Source organism: Plasmodium malariae (genome assembly GCF_900090045.1).
Source record: "Plasmodium malariae genome assembly, chromosome: 8".
NCBI lineage: Eukaryota > Apicomplexa > Aconoidasida > Haemosporida > Plasmodiidae > Plasmodium > Plasmodium malariae.
In genome coordinates this window covers 2,431,662-2,449,253 of record NC_041782.1, presented here as the reverse complement: position 1 = coordinate 2,449,253, position 17,592 = coordinate 2,431,662, and the positions used below count along the sequence as shown (strand labels likewise).

Below are 17,592 nucleotides of genomic sequence, written 5' to 3'. Positions count from 1 at the left end.
GAAGAAATAAATATTCATCCGTAATACGAACATAAAATAAACGCATACACTATGAATATTCAGTGAATATAAAATAGCATAAAACATTCCACATAGAATGCAATGATACACAAATTGAAATAATTAGAACAAAGTTCATAAAAAATGATAAAAAAATAAGCATAAACAGATCTCATACATTATATATGATAAATGATTGTTACTTAATAATTTAAGTCAAATATGAGAAAATCATTTTATTTTACCAATATATACCATACTCGGATATCGACATTTACTGTTGGATATAAGAAGAGCAACTAATAATTATAAAATTAAGATTATTTAATAAATACATTCCTTATTTTATTGTATTTTACATTAGTTTATTTATTTATTAAACGAGATAATTATATATTATTAATTCATTGTATATTACATTAAAATTTATAGCATTATCTCTAACATGTATACTATATAATTGTACAAAGTAAAAAAAATAAAGTACATATATATTAAAATATTTATCAAGTTTAAATTTACTACCCATTAAATACTTTGTCAACTATAAATACATTATTGGTTTATATATTTGTTTTTTATCTGTTTTATTTTATATTTCTTTTTCTGAAAATTATATTCCTCTACTATTTGAAAATAGAGTTTTTTTATTCATTTTTTTTCTTGCTTGTTTTTTAATTAAAACATTTAACATTCACTACATAAATTAGAACATTATTTTTTTTATAAGTAAAACACAATTTTTCCCAAATTTAAAAATACCTTAGATGAAAATGTTATCATTTGGGATTACTTTATCTAATCTATAAAAAATTAGTACAGCAAAAATATTATTTACCAGAAATTCAATTTTCATATGATATAAAACAAAAATAATCATTTATCCTATAATCATAGATAGCAATACATGCACAATATTTCTAATCAAAAATTAACTCAATTTATAATTAACACATATAATAATACATTAATTGTCATCTTTTTAAAGTTATATATTCGTAATGTCACAATAAACAAGTAAAATAGGTAAAACAAGAATTATCGCACTTATAGTTTTCCAAATAAATAAATTTCTCCCGTAATTCAATGAAAATTGCTTGTTATTAAGAACACAGAATTATTAAAGTTGTTCTTAAGAATATCTTCAATAAAAACTCTTATTTATTTCTCCATATATGAAGTCCTTAAGTAACTAACATTTAATTGATATTCTATAATTATAACATGATAAAATATGGACATTCTGCATGATTCTCTTGAAGAATTCATAAAAATTCAGAAAAAAATTTTATAATAAAAAGTTTATAAAAAATTTTAAAATATATACATCATTACAAATATTTATTTTAACATACTACTAACAATATAATTATAAATATAAGAAGAGATATAATGTGATCTATATAAAACTAAAGTTTGTAATAAAAATTATTGCAATATTTTTCCTAAATTTCAAAAGAATATTTGTCATTATTCTCAATTTTTAGGCTGTTCCTAATTCAACATATACTTGGTAATATACAGTTGTTTACTTTAAAAGAAATAATATTTTACTAAATTCAAAAATACCCAATATATATATATATATTATTTACATAGAAAATTATTTTTTAACCTTTCTGCTAATGCATGATATAAAAAAAAAAAAAAAATACATTTTTTTTTATTAAAAAACTTAGCGATATTTTCATTCTTCCAATGGAGAATTTTTTATATATTCTAATCTTATCTCACCTATATCCTAAACACACTTTTACAAAGAATAAAATATGCATGTGTTTTTTCATTCACTAAGTAATGCTTTTTAAAATGTATATATGTGTACAAAATGCTACAAATAATAATATTATATTAGCATATTCATTTGAATATTTAAGAAATAATATATGATAAATGAAAATTTATCCATAAAATTACTAACAAAAAAATTTCATGAGAAATCTTATACAATGCACCTATCTAATTTAATCTTGTACAAATGTGTAGAACAGTTTTTTAAATAGAGCATGTTAAAATTTATCTAATTGGAACTAAGTAAAGAATTTATCAATTAACTACAAAAGAATAATTCCTATAATGTTTTATTACTTTTATTCTATTAAAAAATGATTATTATAAATTTGAATATATTACTAATTGTTATTATAAATCGTATATTTATTATATAAGTTTAAAATAATAATTACCATTAATTCAACATATTTATATACAACACAAAAGGATAGCTCAGATGTATAAATAATTGCCTATAAATTATTATACATTAGCAAAAAAAAATTTGTTTACTTTCATTAGTCCTAATGATAATTAAGCTTTTTACCTTTATATAGATATATTTAAAAATTGACTATTATGGAAAATAAAAAAAAAATATCTTATACAACTTATCTATTAATATATTATTACATTTAATTCATTAATTTAATATTTTAAGGATGTAAAAAATAAAAAAAAAATATAATATTTGGTTATAAATTTTCCCTACAATATATATTCATCTGATTGTTGTAAAATTATATTTATCCCATAGCTAATCATGTAATAAAATAATAAATAATTTTATATTATTATTTTATTGTAAAAATTGAGAAACCCAAAATAATTAAACAAATATAAATATTCCATATATATTAACGACATTATAAAATTAAATGTTATATTTTCCTAATTATACCATGCACAAAAAACAATATATCTATTATAAATATTTTAACAATATATATGGTTTTATAACAAATTTTTAAAAAAATATATTTTATATAATAAATATTATGTCTCTTCTTATGTAATGTACATATATGCAATAGGATACCTTCATTTCCCATTGTTAAACATAAAACAAGTTGCGTTTATTTTTAATTTAAAGCTAATCATACATTTAATCAATTACATTAACAAATAATCATTTTAGACCATAAAATTACAATAAATAGAAACTAGAATTCATTATATCTAAAATATAAATTAGTACAAATCTTCAATAAAATTATATAAATTGTTCCATTATATATTAATTTTAAATCACAAACATATATTTTCTATAGAAGTATATTTGGATAAGCAAATATATATATTAAGTCATAATGTTCAAACGAACTGAAAAAATTATATAAAATAAAAACAGAAAAACATTAAAATGTTAGAATTCACAAAAAAAATTAAGAGAATATATTTATAAGATTCTAAATCAATAAGGTTGTGTGTATTTAGGGTCATTCACAAATATTAAGCACTTATATATGTGTTTATTAAATATATCACTAAAACTGCTACAGATGTATCATATTAATTACTTCCTTATAAATAAATACATATTTCTTGTTATCTATTTTGCTCAATCGTAAACTTAAATTTTTTATATTTTTCATTATTTTAAAAAAACTTAAGAATCGATATTATAAATACGACCGATAATAGAATGATAATCACTACAAATAAAATTAGAAAAAGATAATCTTCTGATTAATTGGATAGATAATTTTTTACTAATTCCAATAAAGCTGTGAATATTTTAACACGTTTTTTCGTACATAACATTCATACCCGCAATAACGGATATCCTATTCCTAACAAAAAGAAAGAGAAAAGAAAGCAATTTCCAATCATTAACTTCTAAATTTTATTTTTTTTTTTAAATCTGTTATGATTTCTCCCGTTTTTTTCAAGAAATTCATCCTAATCTCTATTATTTATAAATTTTTTTTCAAAATGAAAGCGTTTTTCATTAAACATTCCATTGTTATAATTCATAACTTCTGTATACTATTAAGCCTTATTTAATCAACTTTTATTTAATTGTCTTTTTTTTTTGTCACCTTCTTTCATTTTTAGATATGTTCTTTTTCTCGTACACTGTATTGTTAGATATCTCTTCTTTTAATTCTACAATATTTGAATCAATATTCTATTTAAACATTACTGTTAATAAGCTCTATTATGTAATTTTTTACTATTACTGAAGTTCTCATCCACATATATGTTAATCATGCCTTAAAAATTTTTTTTTTTTTTTTTGCAATTTAAAATAATAAAAACTCTAAGGATAATAAACAACATTAATAAAAATAAAACCGTAACAATATAAACAATACAAATATTCTTAAATAATATTATCATATTACATTATTATAAAAGTTGCATATTCAAGTTAAAGGTATAAATATAGCAATTTTAGTAAATAATGGTGAATTCATTCTTTATTCCATAATATACATTTTTAATATTGTAATATATTTAGTAATGAAAAAATTAATGATAATGTAATATGCTTTGGATAATAATGAACATGTTTTTCTTTTTTTAAATATCATATTTTTTAATAACATTATAATAAAATGTATGTATATATTTATAATCAATTTTACGACATGAACAAAAAGCATATAATTGTATAGAGGTATTACATAATTTTCACCTTAATGTTATTTATAAAAAATAATCTTAATTAAAATAATACAATTGGAATTCATTAACAATTATGTAAAATTTGTAATTTTAGTTATTTAATGTAATACTCTAAATTAATAAACTTTTTATTTTCCTTTTCAGAATAAACTAAGAGAAATATATGTGATTTTTAATACATCAAATTATTGAATTTTCGTAGAATATAGAACGTATAGAATATAGTTATAATACAATGACTTATGTATTATGAGAGTATCTACCAATTTTAATGATGTTTTCCTATTAATAATTCTAATTTTATAAACACTTCATTTTTGAAAAACTGGTTATTTTTTTTTTATAAATATGAATTATTACAAAAACGTAATAATAGTAATAATAAACGAATTAAGAAATAAGTTCTACAACTCATTACATTATAATAATTACAGCATATTCATCCTTTAATTGGTCATAATATATTTAAAACATCAAATCTCTATATTCTGCCTTATCTATCGTAAAATATTTTTTTAAAAGGTGAATAAATTTCTTTTCCTTTTGTATTATAATTGTTTTAGTTATAATTTTTAAGTATAATTTATTTCATTATTCGTAAATATAATGTTTTAAAACTATTCTATTTAATTTCTTCTTTTTCTTTTCAATTATATATATATATATATTTTTTTTTTTTTTTTTTTAAATTACATAAATAAAAAGAATAAAAAAACATGATATGGTAATTTCTTATATATATTTAATGAATGTCAGAATAACCGCAGTTCAATAATGCTATTATCAGTTCTTTGCAGAATATAAATGCGCATAATATTTTGTTTTCGTTATATTAATTCATATATATTTAAGTTATCCTTATAAAACAGAATTAAAAAGAAAAAAAATTACTTAAGTACAATAATAAAAATAAAAATCTAAACTGTTCTTTCATTTATGTGTACGGAACTATTACACTCAAATGTAATGATGTGCTACATAGAATACCTACAAAAATATAAGATTGTTTTCATAGATTAAGATTATTTCCTACTAGTAATTTGAACCTAAAACAAAATCTACTCTATTTATATATATGCATTATTTATGAAAAGAAAAATAATTTCATAAAATATTTTTACATTCAATATTAACAAAAAAAAAAATTATACATACATATATAAGAGTAAATGTTGCAAACGAAAATATATATTTTAAAAGGGAGATGTTTTATTTATTTGTTTTACTTCTTATTATATATCATGCTATTTGTGTATTATTTAAAAATTCATGAAACCAAGTATACATATGAGTTCAACTTTTTTGGTTTTAATATTCTTTTCAGAACTATATTATTGGAATTGCTTCATTAATATGAAAAAACGTATTCCATAAAAAGAATTAACAAAAGAAATTATTAAACTTTTATAAATTGTATAAATATCATATATTTTTTATAACATAAAAGTAAAACTATGGACACATTAAATAATTATATTTTGTAAATTCAGTTTTTATTAACCACATAATATAAAATTATACATAAAATGAAAACTATATAAAATATTATAAATTTATAAATATTATGTAAAATAGTGCTCCTATATCAATAATTTTTATCAGAAATATTATTAAAAAACATTATAATAGGATAATTAGTAGATAATTGGTAAAAAAAATTTTTATACAATTAATTTCTACAGATTTATATATAAAAGATTATATGAAAACATTTTACTAGTGTATACTGTTGCGCATTTTATTACTATAATTTTATTACTCAATATATCTCTATTAATACAATATTTCATCAATGCATTATGTATATATATATATTATTGATTATTATAAATATAATAATAGAAGATATAAATATGAATAAAAAAAAAAGACAAAAATGAAAGAAAAGAAAAATTAAATCAGATAAAATAAGGAATTATAATAAAATATTATTTTAATAAAATTATCTATTATTATTCGAATCTTTAACTTATAAAAATGCACTTTGAGAATTTTGGAAATTTCTTTTAAATTTAATTCATATATAATTAAGTATAATAAATAGTAATGTGTATATTTTTTATCTAAATTTTATTCCTCCTTTCTACATGTATAAATATATCAAATTTTAATATTTTGAAGCTAATTATAATCCATGATAATTTTCATTAACACATTATATAATTCGACATTTTCAGTACTTATTAAGGGTATACCCGTATTGAAATTATTTAAAATATATTAATCATTAATACATTCTTTTGAGTAATATTTATGTATACAGTAATCTACTATTTATTCATCTTTTTTTTTCTTCTTGTACGTCATAGTATAAAGCCTTATTGTACTTATATATAACTTATAAAAGGGGAAAACATATTAAAATTTTTTTAAAATAATATATTATATACAAAAATTAGAGTTTTTCAAATATCTTTTAATATTATTTATAACTATATGCTCTCTATACATGTATATATATGCCTACAAGTATATATCTATATTCCAAAAATTTTAGCAAAATTTTGAAATTAACCCATTATAGAAAAAACGAACACGTTCATCTTCTTTATTAATATTCTGAAATTTATCCTTTTAGTTATAACATAACAATTTTCCAATAAAGCATGCTAATAAAAACAATTACATTGGAGAATCTTTTTTTTTTTTTACGTACTTCTTTGTTATTTTGCTTTATGTATTCATTTAAAAAAATATATTATTTTAAAAATATAGAAGTATTTTATATTATACAATAAAATGTTTTAAGTAATATATATGAAGTATTTATCAAAACATTTAAGCAACTAATACTTGAAAGTCAAGTGTTAAATACAACAATACAAATAGCAGTATAAATAATGTAAGACCTAGTGAATTTTTGAAAAGAGAAACAAAATTATTAACAAAGTAAAGATGTGGACCATTAAATGAACATTATATGGATCTATCAAACGAGAATATTGATAATTCTGAGGAGGATCAAATACATACACACAGTAAAATAGCATTTTAAGACAACAAAATTCACATAGTTTTCATAGCACAAAATATTATGATAATTTAAGAAAAAAAAATATATGATAAATTTTTATAAAAAACGTAGACAAGAATCTTATACCTTCAGGACTAAAAACTTTATAAATAGTCCTAAAAAGATAAAGCATGATGATATAATTAAAAAAGAACTTTACTTATTTGATTCTGGTGATTATTTGAAATTAACAGTTGATATATTAAAACATGTTACACATGTTATATTAGCATGAATCATAATAAAAACAAAATGAAATCATCAGGTAGAAGATAAAGATAATGAAAAAAAAAAAAAAAAATCCTATACTTTAAAATTTTCTAAATTTTCAAAAAATATGGAAAAAAAACTGAGTTAAAAATGCCTCATATCATGAAACTCTCCAATATGTGTAAGAATTATACGAATAAAAGAAGAAGCATATATAGTGTATTAATAAGTTTTATTAAAAGACACAAATATTCTTCTCCATTAATCATAAGCGTTTTTCTTACATTAATATCTACAGCAAAAAATCATACTTTTATGGCTTCTCCATTAGTTATTACATCATCATTAATTATATTTCAATTAAATATATGATGCTTCACAAAGCCGAAATAAATATTATAACACTTTTTTTAGAATACAAGAATATTAAGTGCCCTATCATTTAAAATTATTAAATAAGATAAAATAATAAGCATATATTTAAAATTCTACAAAAATATAAGAGTGAAAAAAAGAATTATATATACTCCAAATTCATGTATATGTATTTGTTATTTAAATTAAATTCCTTTTAATTTTTTAATTTAAAAAAATAAAGTTAGTTTTAATTTGTTATTTATTTTTGTTCTTTATATAAATAAACCAATTATATTTTTACTAATTCATTAAATTATTAATTTTTTTATAATTTTCATAAGATAATTCCATTTTTATCAGTATGTCTCTTTTCTACTTCAATTATTATGTATATATGTATTTTTTGTCTGGTCAAAAAGCTGGTTTTTCTTTTGCTTTAATCAAATCCTAGAAGCATAATTGATTTCCTTGAAAATTGTATTTTTCTTCAAAAAATAAATTGTAATTTTTACATCGTATTGTACTAAGAACATTTAAACTACTCTTTAGTTTTTATTCTTATAGTTATTCTCATAGTTACAGTTTTTACTACGCTTATTTTTATTGTTTTTATTATTGTTATTTTGTTGTGTTTATCCTTATTGATATTCTAATTCCTAATCTTGTATTTCTTTCCTTTTTTTAAATGAAATATATTATTTTATTTTATATTTTCGCTAAAACGAAAATTATATATTATTCACTAATTTCTACTATTGTAAGAACAAACATATCTTATCATACATTTGAATCATGCTTAACTTTTTCCAAATAAAAATTGATGTAATTTTCTTCTATTAAATTTATAATTCTTAATTTTAACAAATTATAAAATACATAATTTCTTGTTTAAAATTATTTTTTTTCCATGTTTACGAATTTTTAGCGTTGACATACTAATTTCAATTGCAAACTACCACTATAATATACCTTTTTTCCAGTTAGGCTTGTACAATGTACTTATGTATTCACACCATTGAAGTAGGTTGTTTTATCATTTTATTTTATTATAATATTTATAAGGAAAGTACATGTACATATTTCATTTCGTCTTTTCTGTCATACTTGTACAATATTTAGCCATATATTATTATTATGCAAGTTTAACTCTTAATGAATTTAGTATCATTTAACTTTTTATTTTATTTTTTTATAATACCCAAAATTACTATATAAAATGTAAGGGATTTCTTAATAATTTCCCCCTTAAATGTATAAATATATATACTCATTATTTTTAAAAAAGTTATTTGCTCTTTCCTGTTTAATGTATTTGACAGCTATCCATGGTAAGCTTTCTGCTAAAAAAGAAAAGAAAGAAAAAATCAAGCATCTGTAAAATACATATAAAATATATATCCTTAGAATAATAATGTTTTTGTTTAAGTGAACACATTTTAATTATTGAGGAGTACACATATGATAAAGAGACTTATTTATATATCATCTTGCACATGAATAAACTAAAGATCAATTAAAAAAAAAAAAAAAAAAAAACCAGCAGTACTACAAAAACAATAAAAAAAAATTGTTCAGTTTAAAAAGATTATAGACTATATTTACAATCTCAATTTTTATACGTACATATGTTACACTATGATTATCTATGTCCAAAGGAAGGTATATCCATTAAATGGGAATACCGTACAACTAAAAACTTTTCTAAATTCAAAAATATGTCATAACATTTTCAATTAAATTTGTTAATCATAATTTTAGAAGATTATTTGTAGTAACTATAAATCTCAAAAATTAATTAACCATACATTTTTAATACATGCTTATTTGAAATGTAAAGGTGCCATTATATATTTATAACAACCATCAGATAAAAGTTTTGCGTTACTAAATAAGAGCTTCATATTTATTCTTATCGTAATTACATCTTTCTGACCATTTGCTTAAATAGAATTTCATCTCCATATTCTTTTCTACCATAACATAAACTTTTGTAGAAATTATTTAATTCTTCCCTCTTAATCGTATGATATTTGGGGAATACTATACCTTTGAATGTCATATTAATTAGATGACATTTTTATGCCATTTTTATAATTACATCAATGTCTTTTCAATATTATTCAACCATTAAAAATTTATTTACTCTTTTTTCGATGTTACAGAATATAATTTTACAGCTTAAAAATTATTTAACATGCATTCAAATTTTATTCTATCATTGCTATTTCTTTTAAAGATAGACTTATAACTCCTGGTAATTTTTTTAAGAAAATATTTCTGTCAAACTCTGTCTCCGACATATTTTTTAAAAGATTTAGAATATAAAAATTCTGAATATTATGAACTGATCATACTAATCTCTTTGAAGGTTACTTATAAGCTATATATGTGCATGTAATAGATGTTTTCTTCACTTCCCAGCTAAGCATTAAACAGTATAATATACGTATGTACATAAAATATATATATACGTATGAACCTATATCTAAATCCTAAACCTAATGAACATTTCCACTCTACAGAGCATATGTTCTGTCGGAAAATACTTTCAAGAATGATATCATATATGAAGCAATACAAAACAACTTTTTAGCATCTTTGAAAAATATAAAATTAAGCCCTTTTTTAGGTTATATTTCCACCGTTAAAATTAGGTAGTTCAGTTTACCAGCATAACTTATACTAATTTTTTACTCTGAATCATTTGGTTGAAAATATTTACACTAAAACATAAAAATATCAAAATGTTTATTATTATAATAAATGATTAAGCTAGCTTTCAGAAGTGTTAGTTATATATGTATACATATATAGATAGATAGATAGACAGACAGACAGACAGACATATAGACGGATAGACAGATAGACAAATAGAAGAATACACGAATTAACAAACATTACCAGTGTTTACAACGAATTTTTTCCAGAATATGTCAAAAATGATAAAATCCGTTCGCATATCTCGTCACCTAATTAACTTTAAGTCAACAATTCGACTTTTCTTATATATATGAAAAGAGAGTATATTTTTTTAAGAACTTTTTTTCTAAACACTTTTATATGAATTTTTTGAATAAACTAATCGCTTATTTTACACTTCTATAATATGTAGTAATTAACTAAAATTTTGTATTTAACTTATAACAGTAAGATATTGAATTCAAAACTATTTAATATTTCAATTTAACTAGTTTAATCTAAAGTTATACATCATCACTTTAATGTATACAAAATTTGAATAAATGAAGGCAGTTTCTTAATAAGACATTTTTCGTAACAAAATGGTTTTAACATTTATATATAGTTATTAGAAATAAATTAGTCACAATATTAAAATTACAATAACTAGCTCTTTTAAAAACTTTGAATAAAACATCTACGTATATCTGTATGTATATTTGTTCCAACAAGAATAAAAACATATTTTAAAAAACATAAAAAAACATTACAAAAATGCATAAATTTTATTTACATATTAAATATATATTGACAAAATGCATTATCTCAATTAAAATAAAAAATAGAACATTTTTAATAAAGAAGTTTAATATATTTATTTTCCTTCTATGGTTGTATTTCTCAAAAATAATGATACAATCAGTAACATATGATGCTTTACGCCTACATTCGTTACTAATTTTACTGCTAATGTCAGACATTTGAGATTTTTTTTTTTTAAAAGAAATAATTTTTTTCTATATAAAAATAGCAATAATTAGGGAATTTGCAAGGGTTAATAATATAATTAATAATGTTTTTTCAAGAAATACGAATAAGAGTTGGACAAACACTATTAATTAAAAAAGCGTTTGACTATATGCTACATATATATGTAATAAATATACTTCAAATTTTTTATTTAAAAATGAAAGTAATAACAATATAATAAAACATTTAATTTTTAATATTCTTTTAAATTCCACAAATAGTAAACAGTATTATTCATAACCTTAACTACAATTATTTTACCAATTATTTATTAACAATTGTAATTTCATATATTTTTTTTATTAATTCCCTAAATATGTTTTTAAAAATTAACAATACTTTTTTTCATATTTTTTCTTTATCTCCTAAAAGAAGCAGTCGATATTAAAATTTATACACATGAAATTAAAATCAAATTTAAACGAAAAAACATAATTATTTATTTAACATAAAAATTTGGAACATTTTTATAATTAAAAAATAATTTTTTTTTTTTTCTATTACAATATATATTATGTACTTATTAAATCTTAAATTAATATTATAAAACTATGCACTATTATTTTTGAAATAAAAGAGCTGAAATATTATAAATTATACTCATAATTAAATAACTTTTATATAGATAGAATAAAAATAATCCTTTGTTAAAATTGCTGCCTTTTATAATTAATGGATAATAAGCAACGATGCTATACTAACAAAAAGAAGGAATGTCTCATTAAAAATATATTTTTATATATTTTTTCAGAAAGTCATCACATTTTAAATAAGTGATTTTTTCAAATTTATATATTTATTATAAAAAAAAAAATCTTAAGAAGAATTTTTATATTAAAAACTTCATGTATGCACTGTTTGCTAATGAAAAATAAAATATTTAATTAAACATTTTTCTTTTTTATTATAGGAATGTAATTGTTGCAAAAAAAAAAAATTGAAGTGAAATAATGAAAAGAAAAAAAGGAATAACATAAAATTATCAAATTTCAGTGTAACAATTCCAAAGAGGGAATTCTAATTGTTATTTGTAATATATTAAGAATATTAAACTGTTATTGTCATATTTAGCCGGGGAAATGAAATAAAAATATACATTTCTTAATAAATTTTCTCTTTCAAAATGTATAATATATATTTGTGTGTGGATTATTTAAGTACTAACATTTCAATGTGGAAGCAATAACAAAACTAGAAAAGATGTTTCCTCTTTCAAAAGCTACTTGGTTAAAGCAATAAAAAAGAAAAAAAATACAAATAACCTTATGAAAATATAATATTTTATTTATATATATATAATTTAAAAAAAAAAAATTTATTAGAATATTTTGCTTATTGCGTATAGCAGCTTATGTTATTTAGCCTTCTGCATTATTCCATTAGAAAAAATATAGCACAGCAATAACAAAAAAAACACAATATATATATATGGCACTATGTAGTAATAGAACCCTAACGTAAACTTTTCTATCATTTTTTACTACAGTATTTCCATTATATAATATGTCAGAAACGTTTATGTTTAATATATTATGATATTACGTTAGTAATAATAAAAAAACAGAAATTTGGAATTCTTTAAAAAAAAAAATTATGCTTCTTGTATAACAACACAGTTATTGTAATTAATTTTATCATAAATATACATTTTTAATTTTTTAATTAATTTTTTTTATTTTATTTTATGAAGAATACCAATTATAATTTAACCTTTTATCAATGAGTATAGCTTTTAACTTTGCGCCTAGTTTTATTATAATTATTACTATTCAATCTTTATTTTCTTTATCTTTTTTTTATATTTATATTCAGTATTTACATTTTCTTCTTCCAGAATAACCAAAGATGCATAATATAATAATTTAACACGCCAATTGCTATATGTTTTAATATTTTTTCTTATAATATTTTATGAACAAATGAACTATTTTATTTACATGTATATGCTTGGCCCAATACAATGATATGTTATAATGTTTTTTTAAATTATTTATAAAAAATATAAATGCAATAAACCACCAAATAAATATAATAACAAATAAAAAATTTATAATTTAAATTTAATGCTTAATAAATATTGATTGTTTTATAGTTTTATTATATGTATACTTTATTTTTTAATCTTTCCTTGCACATGAAGTTTCTAATTTTTTTTTTCATATTTTATACTTGTTTATTCAATACCTTGGTTAGAACAAAATATATCAATAGCCATTTGTATATCCTTGAGACAAGATTTAACTTCTAAAAGAATTATCGTTCGTTTTAACGTTAGTATTATTGAGTTTTATAATAATAAATATATATTCAATATAATTTATTTTTATTATGTTACAAGTTTTTTTTATTTTAATTTAATTCATAATTTTAACCAAATCAGCTGCAATTTCTTCTGTTATTATGTTTTATGAGAACAAATTATTTTTTCTCTTTTTTTTTGAGATAGGTTATTTTAGTTGCAACTTTTTTGCATAGAGACTTATTCTGTGTTTTTGATATTTAAAATTTCATGAATTTTATTTTTATTTTTAATTATATTAGTAGCATCTTTTTAAATATTTTTATATATAAAATAATTAACAGAATATATATATATATATATATATATAGTATGTAGCTTTTTTCAATTTCACACTTTCAATATACATTTATAGTTAGGTTTTAATTCGTTTTATTTATATAGAATAAAAAGAGTATTTAAAATTTTAAAAAAATGTAAAACTATGAACAAAATTTACGCTAAAACAACTAATAGATAATTATATACAAAATCGTATATACCTAACAATTATACATTATATAATTTGTAATATATTATTAAAGAAAATTTATAAAACAAAAATATTACCAATGAAAGAAAAGTCAAATAAATTCTCTTTCTTTATTAAAATTTCTATAATTACCGTTTTAATATTAACATCTCAGAGCTCTAATGACGTGAGTTAATTGTTTTTTTTTTTTTGCATAAAAATTTCTATGTTTTTATGTTATTTTATTTCTTCAGATTACAAACTATATATTTTTTAATATATTGAAAAATAAATCATTTTTATTTTTAAATTTATATATTTGTCTTAATTCTTAGTCAACTGTCTTTGATAAATCATTGGGTAAGGAAATTTTCCCCAAAAATAAAAATCGAAGTGTCAGATTTAGCAGATTATTACAGGGAAATGAAAGAGCTTCAAAAAATTATAAAAATTTCAATCAAAATTTAGTGAATTTAGCAGGTCCATATGATAACCATTTTGAAGAACAATATAATTCAAACATGCAAGATGAAACATTTCAGAGAGATTTTAATAAAATATTGAATAAAATAAACAGTGGCATTATGCCTAATACTTCAAGAGGTAATACTTATTATGTAATTACGTCCAATAATTCAAATGATCATGGAACTTCTAGAAAACACCATAATGAAACATATAAATATTATGATAATGACGAAGAAATAGAAGAAGAAAGAAATGAAGTAACACCAATTTATGCACAAAAATATAATGATTCTTATGATAAAAGACGTGGAAGAGTACCATCAAAAAATAATGAAATTGTGCTATATACACCAAAAGAAAAAGAAGGTTCATCAAAGATAGTTAAGTACTTAAGAAAAAAAAATGCAAACTATGAATCTGCATTAATAAGTGCAATGTCAAAAAATAATAAACAAATGGGAACAATTATGGGAATTCCTTATAATAAGGGTTTGCTTAAGGCTACATCCCCAATTTGGACCACCACTTTGGGATCTATTTTAATTAGTCCCATTGCGCATGCTTCACCATACGTTTTGTTCTCATTTGCATCAATTATTGCATCAGTGATATTTGTTTTGACAAGATATTTCAAATGCCATAGAACGCTTAAACGTTGTGCAGCATATGAATGTCATAAAAAGGCTTTAATGGATAAATAAATATTATAAAAATTTATTTTTAGAAATCTTTAAAGGTAATACATTATAATTTAAATAACCTTAAAACTGTTAATATTTAACAGCTTGAATTTACATTTATGTATGTATAATTATCTAATATTTCTGTAATATATAAATTGTTTTAATTTTCTTTCCAACTATTTATCTAAACATATAATATTAATATTATTTTATATTTTCCCTAACATACTTTATCATTTATTTACTAAATTTTTATATAAATAATTATATATAATGATTACAATATATGTGCTTTTAAAAACTATTCCTTTTTATATATGTATCATTTTCTCCTCATATATTTGGAAAGTATTTGTTTTTTCCTTATTTTAGTTAACTTACCAAGGTTAACTTTAGACATTTTATTCTATTGAATTTTTTATTTGTTATATATTCCTCCTAATACTTCATATAAATTTTTTATTTAAACAAAATCTGTAAATTTTGAATAATATATAATTATACTATATAATTTGTTTTGTTTCCCCCATCCACTATGCGTTGTAAACACATAGGATAAACATTTCTATATTATTAATTACACATTAATTATAGAAATTATTTTAAAAAAAAAAATTTTACATAAAGATGAATTAATTAAAGAAATTTTTTTTTTTTTCCATATTCCTTAATACGTTTCACTGTTCACGTGGAATAATAAAAAAAAAAAAATTTCACACGTATAAGGGTTCCGGTAAAAGAACATAACAGATTAAGTCTACTTTTATTATGTAACGAACATAATAAAATAAATTTATATTATATTATTAAATATGAGTATTTACATAGGTTCAATTTTTAATTTATTTATACTTTAAATATTTGCTCTCTAAATCAATAAAAACTTCATAGTTTATTTTGTTAAATATAACTATATAAATTTTTCTTTTTTTTTTTTCGTTATGTCATGTACAAATTTTACATATTATATATATAAAAAGATTTTTATAATGTGTTATAAATTTTTTTTATATAATCATATTTTATTAAGGAATTATATATGTTCTTCAATAAAATATCATATATTGATCATATATATTTTTTAATAATCTGTAATATATTAGAAATGTTTCTAATATATTATATTCTAAATAGAATTAACATTGACTTATAGTTATAAGCGTAAAATAATGCTCACAGTACTTCTATGCATTACTTAAATAATCATTACACTATTTATAGTTCTTTTTACTGTATAATAGAATCTTCCACTTATTAAACTTTTCATACTTTATATACAAATATAAATAGGCCGCTTAGCTATTTTTATACGTAAATTACTAATTTTATACAGAATGATAACCCATACTAATTCTTCCAATTTCAGATTATAAAATCCCATATACAGAAGTTTCTAATAATTCAAATGTTTCTACTGGAACTATGTTATATATTATTCCTTTTTTTTTATTATTTAAACAATTATAGATCCGGGGTACAAAGGAACTAAACAATTATATAAAATGAAAAAGAATTAATTATATTATATATATATAACAAAAATAATATTTTAATAAAAGATAAATGCAATCTTATACTGAACTTTTACAATTTATAACGGTAATACTCATAATATATTATACAATAAAAAACAAGTAATAAGAAATGTTCCTACAAGTTTAAAACCCACAGACAAAGCAGTTTTTAATTCAAGTGAAACAGAACAATTTTAGGTGGTTTTATTTCTATTGCACCAATTACTTTCACTTACGTCCTCCTTTAAATTTTGCCACAATTACTCAAACTTTCCTTTCCTTAATTATGTGTTACTTTCATAACTAGGCTTTCCAGATACGTATTCAATTTTTTTGGTGTTTAAAAATTAATTCAATAAACCACAGAATTCCTGTGTAATAATATCTTCACTAACACTAACTAATGTGTGTAATATACTTCTCATTTTTAAATTTTTATGAATCATATAACCAATATTATATAAATCTTTATGGTACATTATAGG

The 17,592-nt window shown here is 19.7% G+C and overlaps 1 protein-coding gene and 1 pseudogene across 1 annotated transcript, besides 1 other annotated feature; one reads left to right on the top strand and one right to left on the bottom strand.

The window, feature by feature from the left end:
• Positions 1-3,321: 3,321 nt before the first annotated feature.
• PmUG01_08058400 lies at positions 3,322-3,987 on the bottom strand (annotated as a pseudogene).
• Positions 3,322-3,987: a sequence feature (fam-m protein, pseudogene).
• A 10,555-nt stretch (positions 3,988-14,542) lies between these two features.
• On the top strand, positions 14,543-15,611 carry PmUG01_08058300 (Plasmodium exported protein, unknown function; the record flags this gene model as incomplete). The annotated part of the gene is made up of 2 exons (XM_029004751.1): positions 14,543-14,629; positions 14,778-15,611. The coding sequence occupies 2 exons, from the start codon at positions 14,543-14,545 to the stop codon at positions 15,609-15,611; spliced, it is 921 nt and encodes a 306-aa protein (XP_028861409.1).
• Between the last annotated feature and the right edge of the window lie 1,981 nt (positions 15,612-17,592).